Genomic DNA, 21,154 nt, shown 5'->3' with positions numbered 1-21,154 from the left:
TAGATAGCCGTATGACCTACAAAACAGAGGGTGTTAGGCTCAGAAAAATATCACTTACAAAGCATATGCAAGCAATTTTAAGAAAAGAAAAGTCCATCTGTACCGTTTGACTACCTCTTAATCTTTTAGTAATTATTAAAAGAACAAAGTTTAGGGAAAAAATTCACTATTGCACGCTTCTGTGTGCGCTTGCACCACAAATAGTTGAATTCTCACAGTAGTGTATATGAAAGCAACCACTTCCACTTCCCACTGGTTATATTTAAGCCCCTATTAGAGTTACATGTGCTTTTATGCTAATTTTTCTGAACGTTTGCGACCACTATATCTGTGCCTGAATGGGTTTGTGTAATAGATCTGACGGTCTTCAAATCTGGAGTGGTGTTTTTTTAGGTCAGTCTCCGTTTACAACATTTTGGATATTTGAGCTGGGAAGAGAACGGCCCTTTGTATACCGACACTAGAACGTTTTAAGATGTTTATTCAGAACGTTGTCTAAATTTTGGTGCTTCTAGAACCACACAGAAGATAGTTTGCAAATCAGTTTCTATGGCAATGTGTAATAAATTACTGAAGGACTTATAATTTAGGTGGATTTATCTTTCATTGTGTTCCACTTTAACACACATGAATACTTAAACCTGCAAGAAGATATTAGCAAATATTTTAGAAATCAGCATGATGCGGTACGCCAGCTTTCTGCTGCCTTTCTGCTTGTATGTGCACCTGTATAACGAGACAAATTATCCTGTTTTTGATTTGGTGTCTTTCCTTACGGATAAAGAGACGATTGTATAAAATGCAGTGCACTGCAAAATCAACTTCATTATTTTAGCGTTTGGAAATCATAGATTCCAGGTAGTTTTGTTCTTTCGATAAGACAACGTGCTGTGCATTCAGCATTTTATAAATCTATAGTCACTGAGTCTAGGTAGTGGCAAAGTGAGATATATTGACTGGTTGACTGGCTTTTGTAATGGCACCTGTTATAGAGACAGACAGACCCTTTACACAGGAAAAAGCAGCCAAATGCTAAACAGTATATAAAATCTTCCCTCTGATAAACTTCACCCCAGATATTGTATCGCTGAGGGGAATCCTGCAAGCCTTGTAACGCTGGACCAAACTGATTCTTTCACTGTGTCCTAGAGTTTTGAAAATTCTTTAAGTTCTAAACTCTGTGCTCAGGAATAATTTCAAGAATCTTGTTTCATCTCTAATTTTAGGAGCTTAATGCTGTGCTGTTACAGGCAGGCTGTTAAGATGATGCAGCTGTTAATAGTGATGCAGGAAAACCAGGAACAGCCAATAAATATTTGTGAGGTTTGGGGTTTGCATTTGGTTTTTTTGTTTTAAGTCATGCGTGATTTCCTTGCAAGAAACTGATGATGAGCTTTACATGCTATTAATGACTAAAATAATGTTGAATGTTATCTACTAGTAGTGATAATTTTAGAAAAATTAACAATTTTCTAATTAAAAAAAAATAAGAATATTTTGCAAAATGTGAGGGAACTTAAATGAATGTCAAGCTAGAGCCTCAAAGAGTTTTCTGAGGTGGTCCATGCCTATTGATTTCAATCATAAACCAATATTGGGTTGTCATAGTACTTACAAAAGTTTCAAAAAGGGTAATGTTTATGCCAATAAGGGAAAACGGTGTAAATAGGAAAATTTTATAAGCAGATCAACCCAACAGATTATTGGGTCAACTGATAGAAAAGTTGTTGCATAGTTTAATTAAAAAAAAAAAGAAGAAATTAGGAATACCTTTGATTTCAATAATCATAACTGAATAAAAAACAAATTAAGAAAAGCACATTCATTTTTGATGCAAGTCTCGTGGAAAAAAGCAGCCATATTTGTGAAGTATATGAAAGTTTGTAAGTTACTCGACTTAATAGTACGTGACATTCTGATTAAATATTAGCTATGTGCTGTATCAGTGAAGCACACGTTAAATGGATTAAGAACTGATTAATTTACACGTTTTGGAAAGTAGTCCCTGGGGAATCATCGTCAACTGGGTGTATTTTTAGAGTTGTTCTCCAGGGACTAGTATTAAGCTTGACACTAATCACTCTTTTTATCCATGATATGGGAGTAAATAGAACGGTTCTAATAACATTTTAAAATAAAGCAAAGATTGATGGACTGGCAAATAGGTCTGGGTAAAAGCACTTGTGGAAAGTGATCTGGATTGCCTAATGACTGGAAGTGCATTTTAATTTATCCAAATGTATGTATATATGGGAAACGCAGGCCATGCTGTTCCCAGAACTAGGAACTGTATTCTGAGATTTTGCTGCAAAACATAGCTCCTACGGTTGTTTCGGTGTCAAAAAGTTTGAGCCGATCCTTGTGTGTGATAATGAAGAAGAGAGATCACAAATGTTCATGTCTGTCAGTGGCGCTGATGAAAAGGCAACTAGAATAGTGATATTAAAATATTGAATATATGCAAGGAAGAGGCAAAAGAAAGTATTGGAGGTTAGGAAAATCGTTTGCTGATGAAAGACCTGCAAACATCAGCATGTTTAAATTATCTGAAAGAAATTGAAAGGCAGTGGATTTCGTACTTACCTACATTAAGGGACAACATTGGGCACCAAACGATTCTTTAATGTAGCAGAAAAAGGCAATACAAGATGAAACATCTGGAAGTTGGAAGGCCCCCAAAATAAAGAGAGTTACTGCACATTTTGCAAAGACTAGTGGGAAACCACCAAGAGAATTGGTAAATTCATCATTTTTTAATGCCTTCAAATAAGAAATGGATTTCTTCCAGGGAGATATCAAACAGAAATTTCCTAGGCTAAGTCCAGCGTAGTATGGATAAAATATTTATATCAGCATTTCCACAAACAGTGCCATCTTGATTCCTCATCCACGTCAAGGGGTAGAGAAGCACAGTGGCAGGTGCTATTTGAAAGCCTTCATTGGACTAGGGATGTAAGAGGAAGAAACCCAGCACTTAAGTGATAGATCAAAGCCTTTTTCCCTCCTTTACGTGTTGTGTATTTGTGACTCTGCTGACAGAGTTGAACTTGTGTATGTACAGCGTGGTATATAGGAAGTGAAATAACAGTCAAAGTTCTGTTTTCATGTGCCACCAAAACTTCTAACAACATTTGGCTCGTTTGTTTTCTTGAGGTGCCTTTTTTTCTTTTCTTATACTTTTTCTTTTTAAAAATTTGTTTTGATTTTTTTTTTTTGAAGTGAGGTCGATGACTTCTCTGGCAGTGCACCCACAGTACAGACTGCCTTTATACACTGCCCACATTTTGGATGGCAGTGGATAATTCCCGTTTCGTTTTGTTTGTTGACTATCATATGTAAGGTAGGTGACTTCTCTATCAAAATAGAATGAGGACAATGAAATGAGGAGCAATTTCCAGTGTGCCTAGCTGCTTCAGAAGTTTCAAAGAGGATAACTCCATTTTCTCTTTTCTTTATTTGCTGTATTAACATTATATCATTTGCTGTCGGTGTAACGCCACAAGAGTAAAAGCAGGAGATTCGGTGTGCTTGGATCAGAACTATGCACTTCCCCTCCTACATGTTGTCTTCAGCACACGGACCAATTCATGGGCTGAGCACAAAAGGGAGTGTCATATTATTTGAAATGTTTCTTTGTCGATGAAGTGCAAATAATGAAACAGTATTATGCAGTATGGACAATAGCATTTTGCAATCGTAGCTCTTACTTTGCCAAGACACCAATGGGGGACACTTTTTTTTTTCTTTTTTTTTTTTTTTCTCTTTAATTTGTCTGACAAGAACCCCGAAGCCCGATACAGGCTTCGAAGAACTACTTTCGGTATTTTAAAAAACCCAACAAACCAACCCTAACCTTTGCATTATAGTACTTTTACTGCGTCAGCAGGTTTTGGTAAAAGTGCTGGGATATTAATTTTGCGTGAGATGAAGGCAAATTGCAAGTGGAGAATCCCAGAGCTGGGTAACAGTATTAGCAATCACCGCTGTCCTACCTGGTTTGCTGCAAGGTTGTGATTAAATATAAAACTGAGAAATCTCAAAGGAAGAGTGAAGAAAAGTTAAGCTTTTAAATATTTTAATTTTTTTCCTAGCTGAATATGGTGATGTCAAATAGAATAGGAAGGAGTCGTCCTGCTTATTGACCTTTTCAAAATCATCCATTTGATTAAAAAGCTACTTGAAGTATTTTATTATCATTATTTTGATTCTTTCTTTCTCGTTGGTGTTTATAATGGCACCTGGGAAAATCTGTTTGAAAACTTTGCTTCATCCTTTCTTCTGCTGCATATGCACTTTGGTCCTCTGAAAAACGCTAATAAGCAATGCTGGTTATTTTTTAAGATATTACAGGTTGTCATGATATGAGAGACTAATATGAGCCAACAGGATTGGGAAAAAAACCCACATTCACAAGCTTACTCAAGTTATTAGTGCAAAGGGAAGGGGGAGCAGGTGGCAAGTTAGATGGCCATCTAGATATTATCAATCTGACAGGTATCCAAGTGGTTCTGTATTACAGTCTCTAATTTTGGTCTCTGAATAGTTTTTAATAAGATTTAGCTATGGGGTTGTCAGCCGTGACCTGTGTTAGAAGATATTCCTTCCAATCACATTAAAAATGTACTTTGTGAAAATTCCTGTACTGACAGAAACAAAAGACTTTCTATTGTAAAAGCCAGTGTTTTACCTCTGCAGTGCCTGGAACCAGCAACCGAAAAGTTAGAAAGGAGGTAGTCTTAGTGGATTTTTTTCCCTTCAGATTAAAGAAGGTGAACTAAGCCTGGAAGTCAGAACAAAATAGTTTTTATTCGGATTCTTTGATTTTTGTCACTGGATGTTCGTAGCGATTTTTTTGGCTTGTGTTCCTTATAAACCTGATTTCATTCTGGAGCCAGGACTTTTTCGGCACCGCTCCTGTGAAACTTGGACACAACGATTCGACAATATGTCCAGACCAAACCAGATCAAGTAGTCACACATGACTGATTCAGCGGAGCACGCTCAAAGACAAGACTGATGTCTCCGTGCAGCAAGCAATTCTCTAGGGTAGGGACAGCGCGTTCAAATCCAGTCACCCCAGAGTAAACACTAAGTTAGACACAGCTTAAATGTGCCTTCGAGCACAGGCTTCCACTGCTGACTAGATGAGAGCCCCAAGCCAGGTTGCAGATCCAGCCGTGCTGTGGCTTTTATATCTCTTTTCAAGCCTGCTAGCAAGTGTCCAGAGTCGTTAGAGCAGTATTGGGGTGCAACCTGCGAGGGGAAGGGGGAGAAAAAAGAGAAAAATACTTCTTAGAAGAATTTTGGGCATAGGTTTCATGGGTATTTGTAACTCATTTTATTAATTTTCCATGAGCGTTTGCAAGTGTGATAGTTTGTTCGCCAGTGTTGGCAGAAAGGAGGAGTCCTGGAAGGCTCCATTGGAAATATTCGCTGCTGCAGAGATCCCTTTGATTTTCCTCTCCCTCCCTCTCCCTCCTTCTCTCAAAAGTTTCAGTCATCTAATCAAAGAACAGAAACTACAGCTTGTAACTTTTCTAAGGACTCCTATACATCGTGTGAAAGACAACTAAAGAACTGTGAATGGTCTGTAAAAATACCATGGGACTTATATGTGTATATAAAGTTGTTCAAATAATTTCAATTAAGATGTTAATAAAGTATAGTATTTTGGAATAGTTAACAAAATATTAATTTTTAAATAGCTTCTTATTTAAAGTAATAAAATTATTATTATGTCTTGATTTGCAGTTAATCAAACTATATTTGGGAAGAAAATGATGTTTTAATTTCAACATCGCTGCTTTGTCCTAAAATATCTGCAATAAGGTTAGCTTTTTGAGTCAAAAAAAAAAAATAATTGAGCTTTTCTTCTCCACTAATTTTCATAAAAAGAATCCCTTGTTACCAAGTAGGTTGTTCTCAATTACTGTTTCAAAGGCCAATGACACAAATTGAAATGGATCTTTGTTAAAACGACTTTTTTACTATCTACCTTTACTGGTGCCATTGTTTACCGTGGGATATTTTCTGCAGTACAGTATGTATGGAATACGCATTGAAGGTAAGCAATTTTAGACAGGTCTGGATTTGGTTCACACCAGTTTCAGTACGATCTGCCTTCAGTTTTCATACGCTATGGCCACTGAGTGACACGCGGTGCCCAAGGTAGTTTTCAGCGAAGCTGGGTGTCAGAGGCACGCTGGCCTGAGAAGCAGTGTAACTAGGCTGTGCTCTGGTTTGTGTGGCCACGGCTCTGCTGCTCCGACGCTGGAACCAGTTTGTTTCAGGTTAGCCTGGGTATCCCTCCACGGCCGTTGACAACGCAGAGCATATTCTTACACAAGAATCCTTGCAATATTTTTTTATATCGTTCTATTTTGTACTTTTCACCCCCTGCCCCTCCTTCGTATTTCTGGCACATATATGTCCACAGGTGTTATTAAGTGTAGGGTAGCATGTGGTGTCCATGCTTCAGTGCTATCACAGAGGAAGGACTTCCTACAGGAAAAAAATGATCACTTTCAGTATTTTGCAGGCTGCCCATCTAAGCCCATCATTGCCTGGCATCTACACACTAAGGGCAAGGATCCAGCGAACTTGTGAGTGGGCACCATGCCATCTGAACAGATGGGCATGGAAGTAGGCAGCCAGTAGACCATGTATGTGCATCAACTGTGGGTGTTGAGGGCAAGATTCCCAGTGGAGAATGTCCAAACAGCTGTCTGGCCTGAGCCAACATGCCTACGACCAAGCAAAAGTGCCATCCCTAAATCCTGCTGAGTTGGATTAACCTTCAAAAATAAAAATTGCTTCTGCAGTAGCATAAGGTGAGTTTTTGGCTTGTTTAAATCCGAAAGAAAGAATTAGGTAGGCAGGATAAAGAGATGCACTAATGTAGAGTCCACTTGAGAGGACTCAGCATTTGTTTAGGAATATTAATAATATTTTATACAAGGGTGTTTATATGGTATACAGTAACTGATGACTTGCAGGAGTGTGACGCCAATGTTAATTATGCTCTTTCTGTTAAGACAGTCCTTTCAGGAGAGACTGAGCATTTGAGTGCATTTTGATTGTAGTGTATGTGTTAGATGTGATTTTGTAAAGGCAATTCTTTTGGATTTTACTTATTAAGTTTTAATGATTTTTTTTGTTTTGTTTTGTTTTTGTTTTTTTTTTTTGCTTGCCCCTTATCCTGAGAGTACTATTCTGGGGTGCAATTTCAGGTCAGAGTTGCTGACACGTTTTGCTGTTGTAGCTGAGTTCTCACATTTATTGTCTTTATTTTTCTAAGATCCAAATGGGACATGAAAAGATAATCTATCATTACTCTCTGTCTGTATTAACTTTGATTTTTATCTTTTATAGACATAATATCAAAGAACACATTTTTGCAGACACAGATGTTAGAGGCAAAAAACAGTGAAATACTGATGTCTATTGCATTTTTGTTCCTACTGTTTTTACTCTGTATTTCCTCTATCATTGCTGCACTACTCATCTGTAATTATACCAAAGCACCTGCAATAGTTAAGATTAATATATTCTAATATCATGGTGAACCAAAAGTAACAACTGCATGATGAATAGAAAAATCTGAATAGGAAACTTATCGATATATTTTATTCTATAATATACGGTTTTATGTATGGCCAGATGAATACTGTCATGGTGTGCGCTACATATTGCAGGCTATAATAGGAAAGGTTAGTACAAATACATTTCTTGAATGAATGAGTGATGTATTTAATACAACTAAAGCATATTGAAGCTTTGAGACCAGGTTCCACTTTGATTTCCAGTTGGAAATCCTGAGGATTAGAGGCAACACAACTGTTGGCCCCTTTGTGATGGTTTGATCCCCAGGTGCATGAATCTGAGCAACCTGCAGTCAAATTTAGAGCAGCCTTAGGATTTCCTGAACTCATATGGGTGGTGAGAACCTTTTGTAGCTGTCTCCTCTTCTACATATGATTTTGGCAGATCTCCTGCTCCTGAAAAGGCTAAAAATGAAGCCAACTACATCAGCTGGGACTCCCTCAAAGCAAGGATCAATTGGACAAATTTCAAAGTCCATTTGAGTAGCTAGAGAGGAACAAAAGGGCTCCCACTCTAGGGAAAATCTGCTCCTGGGAAACAGCAAGCCATTAGTGGAGAAAAGTAGCTAGTGACTGATGTAGGCTTATCCTCAGAGTTAAAATATTAACCCAAACTAGGTACCCTAAATTTGGATCACCCCTCCAACGATTTTGGGAAAGAAGATGACATAGTTTCAAACAGACCACTCTTTGTAATCAAACTCATGACTATTCATTCTCTGATCAGAGAATCAGCTCATCTTAAAACCGTCTGAAATTTAAACTAGGATCGGAATAATTATTTTGCTCTTATTTCATGAATGAAGCAGCTGAATAAATCGAGATGCTCCCACAGTAAAAGCACTGCAGTGCTTATCTACAGCAAGTTCTGAAGCCAGGGAGCACGCCCACGTGATTAAATTGTCTTGATATAAAATACCTACCTTCACAGGCTCGAATACGAAGGAGGACCCTCGCACTGTGGGAAAGGTCTATAGGATTCTGATTTATAAGGGAGCAAGAGGTCAAGGGAAGCAAAACCATTATCATTATTTTCACAGGCTCTGGAGATCTGAACTGAGTATCGAGGGCAGTGTGCTCAAAGGGAGACATGCAGGGGGAATGCAACACAATCCTGCTTTCTTTTTTTTTCCCCCGCTGATTTCAGTCTGCAGATTCTGCTGAGAGTATGTCATACATAACAAACTCAAGCCTGTAAGGACTGTGAAGTGGTTTTCTTATTAAATGATGCATAGAGAGATTATCTGGTCTGTAGCCAGTGCACAAAAGCTCCATCCATGCAGGTCCTTATTCCAGAGAAAAACATTTGGTCACCTGCGTAGTAATGAGTTTTCAGGGGCCTGGGGATGGAGGGTGAGGAGCAAATGTGCGTTGGTGGGGGAAGGACTGAAACTGCACCTTGTGCCTGTCTCTCTGCGAGCCTTAGAAAAAAAAGCAGAGCGTGCTAATGTCACGTTATACTGCCTTGCAGTCTTCATTGCCTTTTCTTCTGAAGAAATCTCTCTGGGACAAATGAGAAGGAAAATAATAAAAAAAAAAACCAACCCCAATCATGTGGTTCTAACATAACCCCCTGGAGGATGGTGTCAGGAGAGCTCCAGAGCAAACCAGGAGCACCAGTGGCCATGGCAGTGGGCAAGGAGCCCGCTGGGACACAGGAGCTTTCCCTGGGACTGAATGGGGGTTTCTGCTGAGCTATTGCACAGCTCCAATGCACCGACAGCATCCTCAGCAGTGGGCCAGGAGGGAAGGGGATTGCTCCTGCTGTTTCTTGACAGCCTCCATTTCTCGAGAATAGACCAAAATCCTTTATCTGCTGAGATGACAAAGGAGCATCTCCAAGTGAGGAGCCCCATGGGATTTTCTCAGTGCCTTTCACAGCAGGAACGAAACAGTATCATAGCAGAGCTGTTTCCAAATAGTTTCTGTAGATAGTAATGGACTTGCCATACTGCCCAAGACTGGGTCTTTAAAACAAACCAAATTGCTTTGAGCACGGCAGTGAGTGAAATGTTACAGGATTTTCCTTTCTCTTGCCATTGCCTAGGTGTCTTTCAAGGGATGGGGCAATTAAGAAATGCTACAATACATTTTTGTTAAGTTTCCCTATCTGAGCAATTATGAGCTGTCACTGCAGTATGGGATTGACTGGGAACAAAATGACCACAGACATCACTAAATCGGGTATCACCCCTCCTTGTCTGTTGAGGGAATGGTTTTCACGAAAGTTTATGTGACCGGTTTGTATTTTTATTGCAAAGTTTCAAGCCGCCACCAGTAAGTTCGATCCTATAAAGAATGGAGTGTTCTGGCCCTGATCCAGGAAAACACTTAAGCCCATTGCAGAGTGCTTTGCTGGATCAGGTCCAGAGCGGAGCAACACACGGTAGTAGAGGTTCAAGAGTAGGGGCTTTCTCCTTTTTTTTGGGTGTTCATAAAGGAATCTGCATATACATGATTGCAGTGTGGGTAGGATGAAACAAAACGATAGTTACCCCCCTAAACAGGTAAATGAAAGCATGAACAATGTGACAAAATTTTTTGGTAGAAATCAAACAAAATCTCCATGAGAACCTTCTCCTTGATAAAGCAGTACAGTGATTGATGGAGAACCCAGCAGGTAGATGTCATCCAAGGGTTTCTCATCCAAAGCACAGCTCTGCTGCACCAGGTGCTGCTTGCTTGAACGAACCATAGTTTTCCAAGGCTGCTTGTAGGTGAAATTTGCGGGTAAATAACCTGTGGTGAATAATAGTTGATGATCTTGGAAACAGCTTAGAAATGTCTTACAGTTATCTTAATTATTTACTGATAGAAGTGAACTCGGAGTGGTGTTTCAGGAAATAACTAATTGTCTGTACTTTGCACTAGAGCAGCCTGTCTGGGCCTTTTGAGAAATGCTAGTTGGTTTAGTTAGGTTTGGTTGAAATCAAAAAGAAGTATGCTGTTTCTCGTTGACTAGATGAATTAGGTCAGAAATACGCTTGTAATGGGAAATAAAATCCAAATCTGTTCTCTAAGTCTCTTTTTAAATCAACGCCACGCTATTTGAAGAGACTGGCAATGAGTTAGTCGTGATGAATTCCCACAAAAAGAGGGAGAATTTAAAGAACAAATGGGAACATGGAAAGAAATGAAATTAAACATCAGGTTATTGTATTTTACTTCATCAGTGTTAAAACAGCAGTTGTCAGATGGTTGTCCCTTCACGCTGGGATACCAGGCATATGTAATGGAGGCTTTGCCTTTGTAGAAAGGATGATGAAGGCGTAGTGCTTGGATGCTGAAATAACCCTGGTAGGAGATGGATACCCTTTAGCTAAGGGAAGGGGGGGCTGCTGAGGCTGAATTTAACAAAACCAGACTTGCCCGTAGCCTTGCGAGCGCTCGCAGAGTGGATTTTTAATGCTGCAGGTGACATTGTTGCTGACTGAAGAATGTTCATCAAATCAGAAAACTGCTGATAAGCTGCCTTTCCCAAAAAGGGATCTCACGAACTTCTCCTGTAAATCTCTGCCTTTCATCATACCCTGAGAGGTGAGGTAGAGGACTTGTGACAGATATTTCTCAGATTTTTCTTCACTTTATTAGGGTAATTGAATGGAGGTATATAGAAAAAAGAGGTCTCAAAACATCTCCTTTATGGTCTTTTTATTAAAAATTGAATGAAAGAATAAAAATAATTGACCCTATGCTTCTGTTTGAATATTTTGGTAGACCACTGAAAATTGTGAGTATATTGAAACATGAGAAGTGTTCTGACCGCTGTCACCCAGGCTCTGCTAAGAACATTTTAACATTGAACTGAATATATAGTAAAGGAAGCGGCACAACTCACTCATTCGGCACTATTTGCAAAATATATTTAAGATCAAATTTGTGTAAGGCTTGCTGGAATTTTATAAAATCAGTCTTAAAGAATACATTACCTCCTTTGCTGAGGTTTTTTCCAAGCTGTTTTGGTTCATTTTTTAGAAGTCCTTTTTCCAAACCAAAAAGCTGGTAGAAATAAGTAAGAACTTTGTTGAAGCTTCTATTAATTACATTTGTAAGCCAAATATGTTGGGGTATTTTTCCAGAAGAGCTTGATCTCAGCTTACATAACTGTGGATTTTGGTTGTATTTCTGTAACTAGATTCAGACTTCGGAGCTTCAGGACTTTCTAATGTGAGATTGCTCATTGCTGGGCTACAAAATAATGTAATTTACCTTAATTTTGCCCTATAAGAGAAACACTTCTGTTTTTAGCGAAAGTATCAGGTTAAATAATCAGGTGAGAGGTCCAGTCTTTCTCTCTGTACACGTGCAGTTTTCCTTAACATTTCTGCTTTGCAAACAGTGAAGAGATTTTTAATGCACGTAATATCATCAATAACTGGAATGTAATTTTTTTTTTTTCTCCTTTTCTATTTCCTGGAAATCTTACTGTTGTCTTGTTATTACACTACCACTAATAATTTGCTAGAACTACAAAAATAGTACTTTTTTACTGTCTCCTTTCTTCTTTCGATTGCGGGTGGAATTTGGTGCTTTCTGATATATTCTTTTTAGCACGTATCAAATGTTAGCAATTCTTTCGCTAATGCTCTGATCGTTGAACCAAAGACCAGACCGAAAGCTCTGATCGGTGCTGTACACTTCACAAAGTTGCGTATAGGGCCCCCAACAGACACGTATGCTTCCTGGAGACAGCAGCTGAATGTTAAAATAGATAGTGTGGAGTGGTGGTGTGTCTTGTTATTTAATTTGGATGAGTGCAGAATATATTTTAGAAAGCATCACGGGGCAATATGCTCTGTTGTATGTTAAGGAATAATTAGAACGGGGGATCTGAGTAAGAAAGTCTTTCTGTGATCTAGACCTGAATAGTTTAGTTATATATCTTGAGCACTATAGAACCTTCAGAGTTGTTGAGCAGTAAAGATAAAGATAAATTGAATTAATTTATTTTGAATTTACATACATGCCTCTGCCTGCATTAATATTAAGTTCCATCCAAAATCTAAATAGAGAGACTGTAATCTTAGAAGTTCTCTCAATAGCATCAGCAAATCATTCTTGTTTACCCTACATGCTAATAAAACAGGAACATGACACTCCTGAAAACAAGATTGCAAAATACAGAAAATGTGGTCTGACATTTTTTTTCTCCCCAAAGGAGGGACTGCCACTAACTAAAGTATTTCTTATGAAAGCTCGATTGCTTAAGATGCAGAATATTAAGAGAGAAAAACACTTTAGGACACAGCCATGTCACCAGCTGTTACTCACCCTTAATGAAATTGTTAAGTGATATTCTTCATAAATAGGTCAGAGAAACTTTTGAATTGTGAAGAATGTTTTATCTCTTTCTTTGAAATGTTTGTATTAAATTTAGAACTGGCAATTCATTAAGCTCATTAGCTCTGACTAGGAGAGTAGAGCAATATCTAGGATATAGATTTCAAGGCTTAAAAATGTTAGTGCTTACAAATAAACATGAAAGCAATGTGTGGAGAAAAAATATGGGATCATAATATGTTTAACTGTTTTTTGAGCGTGGCCCTCTGGATTAATTAAGAACATTTTCTATATTCAGACACTTGAATATAAACAGAATACATTATGACTTTTGGTTAACTCTGTTTTAATAGGGAAAAAGAGAATGCATTATGATGAATACAGTGGAAACTAGTTAAGACTATATTTTGTTGTTTGCTTTTTGGCTTCAGTTAAAAGAGGAGATAATTGAATTTTCCAGGATCCCAACTCCGAATTATATTATTATTATTGACTGACATTGAATTTAAAGAGTAAAAGTTTTATATTTATATATATATACATACACGTACGCATACACATAGGCACACCCTGACACCCTTATGGGCGACCTGTTCTTTGTTGCAGATTTGTAAGGAAGTAAAATGCTATTGGGCTCTGCCAAACACTTGATTTGTGATGAAACTTTTATTTAGTCTTAATAGTTTCTGGTATAATGCAATAATTTTCCAGAGTTAAGTCACAGATTGTTATACTGGCTTCCTCTCAAAAAAAGAGGGAACTGGAGGAAATCAAGGACTCAGTACTTCGGAACAATTGTAGAACCAGAGTCCAGCATTGCTGCAGCCTTCCAGTCATGGAGAGTTTAGAAATAACCAGTTTAAACGTAGGAGATACTTTATGCGTTTGTTCCCAATGGTTTTCTGGTTTCATCATTGACTTGCTTTGTGCCCTTGAGGTTATAATTAGCATCTTTCCCATTTCACTAAAATGGGTTTAAGAGCACCTAACCAGTTAAGCAACTTTTGAGATTCCTGAGGGAGGAGTCATAATTTAAAATTATTATTATGAGTTAGTTAATTTTTAGGTAAATTTGCCAATGTGACGTCACAAAGGAACATATTTATACCAGAGATGTTCAGAGTTTAACGGCTGCAGGTTTCAAGTACACAGGGCTCAGAGGAACACCAGTTTTCACAGAAATGTGGTACTGAAAGCAACCAGGTTTCCAAAACTCCATCCAATGCATGCTGTGCATGCCCAGTAATTAAATTTATTGGTCCATTTTTACCTGAATGTATTTGAATCTCTTCTGAATTGAAATCCTTGAGTTATTTCTTTTATTTTTAGGTAAATCGTCATAGAAGAAATCATTCCCAACATAACTTAACGCTTGCAGACATCATTAGTACACAGGACCACACGGTAAGGAATTGCTCTATAGAACTGATAAATCACTCTTGTTATTTCAAATGTTTATAATGTAAATGTTACACGCGCTTTACTAAAGGATAAATACATGAGGCTTTGGATGCCTCAAGATGTTAAGGGATTTGAAGGACTTTGATTAATCAATAAAAAGAGTAATTTTAGAAGGTACAAAGCCATTTATATAGCTTGACTTTGCTGTTAATTCGGTTGTACTAGATTGATGGTTCATCAGTATTAATACTTGGTATAAAGGAACGCAACAATGTCATTGTCCTGTCTTTGCCTGTATTAAGGTGTTTTTAATATTCATATCAATTTCTATAAGTAAAAGTCATTACAAAATTTAGCAAATTTTTCCTTGATGTTAAAAGAATCCAGGGGGAATGAGAAGCATAGAGGTTTTTCTATTAAAAGAAAATAAATATGCAAGTACAGAGTCATGAAAGAAATATTGGTATCAGTCTACTTTTACTTACACAAACTTTTCAGGATCAGGTAAGTTCAGAAGCGTGGAATTCTTCTAATTAAGAAAATTATAAAACCTATATGTGATACAGTGATAATTATTTTTCATTATAGTTTCTAATATTGTTAGCTCATGAGACTCTTTTTTATTATTATTTAGAAACTCAAATATTTACACATGCCTATTCTCGTCTTGAATATTCTTCTAAAAAGCAAATTGAAAAGCAAACGAGCAAGCAAACAAAACCCCACATAATAATTCTATTTTTTTTTTATTTCTATGCTAATTCTTCAGGGCATTTTGGGTCATTTTCTCAACCTTCCATATGTTGAAAAGGTGCAGGAAGGGCAGCAGCTTAACAACAAATGATGATATTTATTGAGACAGAAACAACAGAGCATATCATTAGGATATATTCGGTATTCTTTTAACCTAATATCATCCATTTGCAGAAGTTTTGTAAGTTGATCCTGAGCTGTCTTGGAAGCATTTTCCCGAAAACCAGCCCAACAGAAAAGGGGCTATTAACAGATGTTAAACAAGAGGAATATACCACCCCAAACAGAGGTTATAAAAATATTAGGGTCATCTTAGAAATCTTTTTATTTGTCTTTGTGGTAAAGTTGCTTTGTAATTCCATAAATGCCCTTTATACTAATTACAGAGAAAACTGTACACAATATCAATTAATGAAGACCATGCTAATTTCTTTTAAAGACCTATACTCATCCAATTTAAGTAATATATATGAAAGTTACTTTGCTTAGCAGTGAGAGGTCTCATAATAATTGAAGATCTCGTATTTTCGAGGCATTTAATTTAAAACAAATGGCAGATTTGAGCAATGTAATTTAAATCAGGATATTTTATATGCCCAGCATTTGTTATTGGATTCGATACTCTAGCTCAAGACAATTATAAGGAAAATATGACTGAGCAGCAATATTTTCATCTGGAAGCACATCCAGTTTTTAACTTCACAAAACGTGAGAATAGAGGTGATTCAGACCTGATGTTGAAAAATCACATTTGCTTTTAGTTTTGGATTGGTTAAAATAACTGTTTGGGAAGGGTGGTTGGTAAACTTTAAAAGCACGAGATTTTGGGTCTGATTCAGAGAAGCCATCAGCAGCTTCGATGGTTAGCCAATGCTCCTCCCAATTTCTGTTTCCAGATGGGTAGAAATATTAAAAAGAATAACCTTTCTCATATGTTATTTGGCATCTCTGGCCTTGGCTAAGCTCCAGAATTTTACACTACAAAAATGAAAGGTTAGAATGGGAAGAAAAATAGCGAAAGATGTAGAGTAAGTTTGATTTTTTAAAAAAAAAAAAAAAGTAGGTGAAGATGGGGATTAAGTCCTATTTTAGCCCTAATAATTCATCCATCCATCACTAGATAAATAGTGACATGACTCTGCACAATAATCCCTACATACTTCCTCTCTGGGTTTTCTATGGCAATGATATGCATGACAGGAATTTGCATGAGATAAGTACAAATTACAGAAAATGCACACACTAATCCTGCTGTACCCGTTTGAGAATGTCACCTAAATCATTGTCTACAGACCTTTTCATAGGTACAAACAGATATGTACACAGCATAGATTTCATTATATGCTGTGTACTAGCAACAAATAAAATCTAAGGAGATAGTTAAACATATTAGACGGTTAAAACAGATACGTTTGATTTAAAAATCCTTATGTTGCATGTTAAAGCATGTTTTATTGCTGTTTAATGGTTTTGCAGGCAGCAACATTCTACTGAAATTGTTACAGAAGCTCCTTGTGACACAATTTACTATAAAGACCACGTGGAGTTTTCAGGCATTGGCTCAGTAGCATTTGAAAGGGAAAATAGACCCATTCTGAAGCATGATTTTGCTTCTCTTCCAGTTACTGACGCAGTTCAGACATCCTTAGCTGATGAGACTTCATGAGGCGGGTCAATGAGTTTGGCTGAAGACCAGTCATCTCGTTTTGTTTGGTTTTTAGTTTTTAAATATAATTTTACGTAGCAAAAAATAGCCCCTGTCCCAAATTCTATATCGCAGCTGTACAAGGACTGGTTCAGCAGATCAGAGAGAACCAAGTGTCTGCAACAGCCTCTTGCTTAAGGAAAGGGTTCATAGATGTGGAGGAGCACAAATTAGGAGAGAGAAATGTATACAAAAGAGCAAGCCCAGGGACTGCTTCTAATGTGCTGAAACTCAAGCTCAACGTTGGTGCCCTACAACTAGGTGTCGCAGCCGCCTGCAAACCAGCAGAGCCCTTAGCCTGTTCTAACACCACAGAAAAGGGACCAGATTTCAGGAATAGCAACAGCAGGGCATGGGATCTTCAGAGGTGACATCAGGTTGCTAATGTCCCACGCTGCTTTGTATAGGGAATAGCCAAGGGCTTTGCCTCGCTGGGCGTTTTTTGGAGAATGCACCACACAGCTGTGTGTTCCTTTGTTATCCTTCCCATTTCAGCTTGTATGTCGGGCATGGACAGAACCACTCAATGAGGTTTTCTACCCCATAGTACAAGATCATTTAGTTCAGCTGGAAACTTGAAGACAAGTTCTCCCTGCACGTGACCGCACACACTCCAAGGAAGTGTGACCTTCTAAGAGCTGTTTGGGGTGAGCGCCTCGATACCAGAGCTCATCTGACAGACAGCACCACTTAAAATCGTGATGCGTTTTAACATCTTACATGAGCCTTGATTTGCTGCTGACTCAAAGCAAAATGTGGCACCTATGAAGGCAATGTAACTTTTCCTGTCATACAGATATTTGATGTTTCTGTGACATTGGTTACCCCTAAACATGACTCTTTAGAATATAAGAAGCAAGAGGCATCTACAAAAGTATGGTGTGTCCCTCATAACTGTTGCTGAAACTCAACATATGAAATGAGACCTTGATACAATTTACTTGCAGTATATTTTCAACTCATTTTTTACTTAGAGTTAGAAACTTTGCTTGTTTTAAAACAAATTTCTTCTCAATCAATGAATAGAATATTACTGGGTTTTTTTCCAGGTTAATTTTTTGTGACTTTATATGTTGTTTGCAAATTTTCGAAAGAACTGACTATATTGGAAATAATAGGTGACTAAACTGAACTAGTGGTAAATGCCCCCACACTAGATCAGATGCAGACTCTTATGTGTGTACTAAGTGAATTCATTCATCTGAATAAACGATATAGTCATGATGCTTTTTTTTCTTTCTTATAGGTAGTGGAGAAAGAAGGATATCTTCTAAAAGCTAAAATAGCAGACGGTGGCAAGAAATTAAGGTATTGTATGTGAATGTTACAGAACTTACCAGTTGCAAAAATTCAGAGTCGATGCATGTTTAAGGATGTATAGCTACTACTGCTGCTGAGAGCCAAACTGCCTTTGTTTCAGTATTAAACCAACGTATGGTTACAGTCCCAGAAACCAAGTGAGAGCAGCTAGTGGGCTCATGTATGAAACGAGCATGCCTCATGTTAGCCTTTATATTATATGTATTATACACATATTAAGGACAACCTTAAGGCATCAGGCAAAACAATAATACATTTTCCAGTGGGCACATTTGTAGTGCTGAATGTGTGCTTGAGGGGTTGAGGATAGGATGGAGAAACCCACCAAGTGGTGTTGCCACAGGCATGTCAAGACAAAAGTGGTCAGCACTTACTTAACACTGTGTTGAAAGTAATGTGGATATTCATGCTGCCTTTCCTGGAAGGATTTGCTATGGTTTGCTGTACTTAGAGCCTGTAATGGAGTAGTAGAGATGTGACCAGCACTGTATGCTACTGATGAGAAAGTAATGTGAAATATTACGTTTTCTGCCTGGAGAAAGGATCCGAGCAATAAGTTCCCATACCTAAATAGTGCTAAATCATAAGGATCCTAGAAACGCACGTTAAAAAGGGAGTCTGGAGGTCACCTAGTCCAACCTCTCGCTTGAAGCAAGAACATTCCCAACGCTTGGCCAAGCCTGCTGCAGCTGGGAACCACCAGACGCAGGTATTTGGGGAAAAGGCATTGAAGCCGTTAATACTTGATCCCCCACTTTGGGCACTGGCAGAAGCTTCCGCAGATCGTGCACAAGCTGGGCACCACCGGCGAACAGACCCAGGCGAGGCGGGCGTTTTACCTCCCCGGTGCATGGGGGACCCTTGGCACAAAGCACCTCCATGGCTTGGCGTTGAGCGCCGGCGCAGGCACAGGGAGGAGGCAACATAGCTCAGCCACTCGCATTTTTGAACAGCCCTGAACAAGCTCATATTTTTAAATAGCCTCAGAGATTGTGAGCACCACTGAAGCTATAACGTGCTGCCATCAGGTGTTCGTTTGACAGAATGCATATGTAGCCGCAGAGCTCGGGGCTCCTTTTGCAGCCCCCCAAGAGCCGAGTCGCACCTCGCAGGGGCTCTTGGCCATGGACAAGAGCAGGTAGTACACCGGCGGTGTAGCTCCACAGACACATTCGCACGATACCCTTCCCAATTCCAGCTGGCTCTGCTCCGCATACTGATATTTATGTCTCTTTATACAGGCAGAGGGGATTAAGCTACTCTGCGCACACTTTGTCCCCTTTCACTCACCTGAATTTCATCGGCTGGAAGAAATTTCTTTGATAACGTTGGCGCTGCACAGGGAAAATAGAATGTTGCGAACTGACTCTAAGGAGTTTGAAAACCTTAGGTCACTGCGTGTATCCCATGGAATACAAAGTGTGCCCGTCTGTACAGAGACTAATACACTTTAAAGGATTATTTTTTTAAAAACTAACAGACATCTTTATGGACAATCTGATAAAAATAATGTCTAGTTTATACACCTTTTAACTTTAGATGACAAAAGTAATGATTTTTTTATTTTAAAATGTTTTAGATGAAACAACTATGGAATAAAGACCTGGGGAATTTAAGTTTGGCGGGGAGGGGGGCGGGGGGAATCTTCTTGGAGATAATATGGTGAAATTCAGCTGCATTCTTGTAGCTTCTATAATTAGTACAGTCTCTTGCAAGAACACCAAATTTAGGAATTAAAGCACTATCCCCTTCAAATTCAGAATGAAACTTAAGTATTTCTTAAATTACATCAGGTGAGATGTTTTACCTGTGATTGACTTCTTATTTCTTTGGTTTTGAATTCTTTTTGCAAAAAACAAAACTGCACTTTTTTAAAATTTTATTTTTATTTTAATTGGGCCCAGGTTGAAATGAAATGTTTTCAAATCTTGGTAAACTTCCCACTTAATTCATTCAGAAATTTGAATCTTTATAGAAGTTTGCACAAAAAAGCCTTGGACCTCAAAATGCAATTTTGATTTCTATTTCTCAGCTAGAAAAACTTGCCCCAGAAGTGGCTGAAGCAAGCAGCACTCTGGCTAGCAGAAGTGTCTGTGACACAGAAATGTCCCTTTCCACAGCTAATGTCAAGCATTTGGTGTAGATTGGGTACTGAATCTAAGCTGTGTCCCAAGGGTTTTAATCCTTTGGTAATCCATATTTATCCAGGATATCCAACTCATAGGAAAATCTGTTTAAACTGGCACATAGCATGCTTGGCTGCTTACTCCCCTGTGCACTTACAAGAACTTTTTTGATTAGGAAAAAAAAATAGCAAAAATGAAAAAGAACTGAAGTTGTGTTTACCAATAGACAACTTGTATTCACTACCTTGATGGTGATTCTCAGCTACAGCACTTGTTTCCCAAGCATAGTTTAAAAAATAAACAACTGAGGCTGAACTGTTCTTTGTGCCAATATATACAATCCACAGCTATGACCATAGTTCATGTTAGTTAAGGTTACAGCTTTATAGTGGTAATATTGAGCTGAAAAATTCAGAGTGACTTACAAACATTGTCCTTTTGTGGGGAAATATTTGTCAGTGATGGTCAGGTTCTTTTCTAAAACTCTGCTGTTTCTTTCTCCATGTCTCTCTATTTTTTCCCTATTAACATGGCATTGCCTAGTGGATGAGGGAAGAGCTGTGAATGTTGTCTACCTGGACTTCAGTAAGGCATTTGACACAGTCTCTCACAGCATTCTGTTGGACAAGCTGATGGCTCATGGCTTAGACAGGTGCACTCTTTGCTGGGTTAGAAACTGGATGGATGGCCAATGCCAGAGTGTCGTGGTAAACGGTGTTAAATCCAGTTTAATCCTGGTGTTCCCCAGGGCTCAGTGTTGGGGCCGGTCTTGTTTAATATCTTTATCAAGGACCTGGATGAGGGGATCGAGTGCACCCTTAGCAAGTTTGCTGATGACACGAAATTAAGCAGGATTGTCGATCTGCTCGAGGGTAGGAAGGCTCTGCAGAGGGACCTGGACAGGCTGGATCGATGGGCCGAGGCCAAGTGTATTAAGTTTAACAAGGCCAAGTACCAGATCCTACACT

General features: G+C 38.4%; 1 protein-coding gene across 1 annotated transcript in view; it reads left to right on the top strand.

The window, feature by feature from the left end:
* ARHGAP15 (Rho GTPase activating protein 15) overlaps positions 1-21,154 on the top strand; it is a 329,505-nt gene that overhangs the window by 32,555 nt on the left and 275,796 nt on the right. Inside the window, exons 3-4 of the mRNA XM_086465681.1 lie at positions 14,211-14,285; positions 17,987-18,048. Coding sequence (XP_086321807.1) covers positions 14,211-14,285; positions 17,987-18,048 — 137 coding nt within the window. The remainder of the gene's footprint in view (positions 1-14,210; positions 14,286-17,986; positions 18,049-21,154) is intronic.

The sequence above is a fragment of the Leptosomus discolor genome, chromosome 5 (genome assembly GCF_034619465.1).
Source record: "Leptosomus discolor isolate bLepDis1 chromosome 5, bLepDis1.hap2, whole genome shotgun sequence".
NCBI classification, from domain to species: Eukaryota; Metazoa; Chordata; class Aves; order Leptosomiformes; family Leptosomidae; genus Leptosomus; species Leptosomus discolor.
This window is presented reverse-complemented; position numbering and strand designations above follow the sequence as displayed.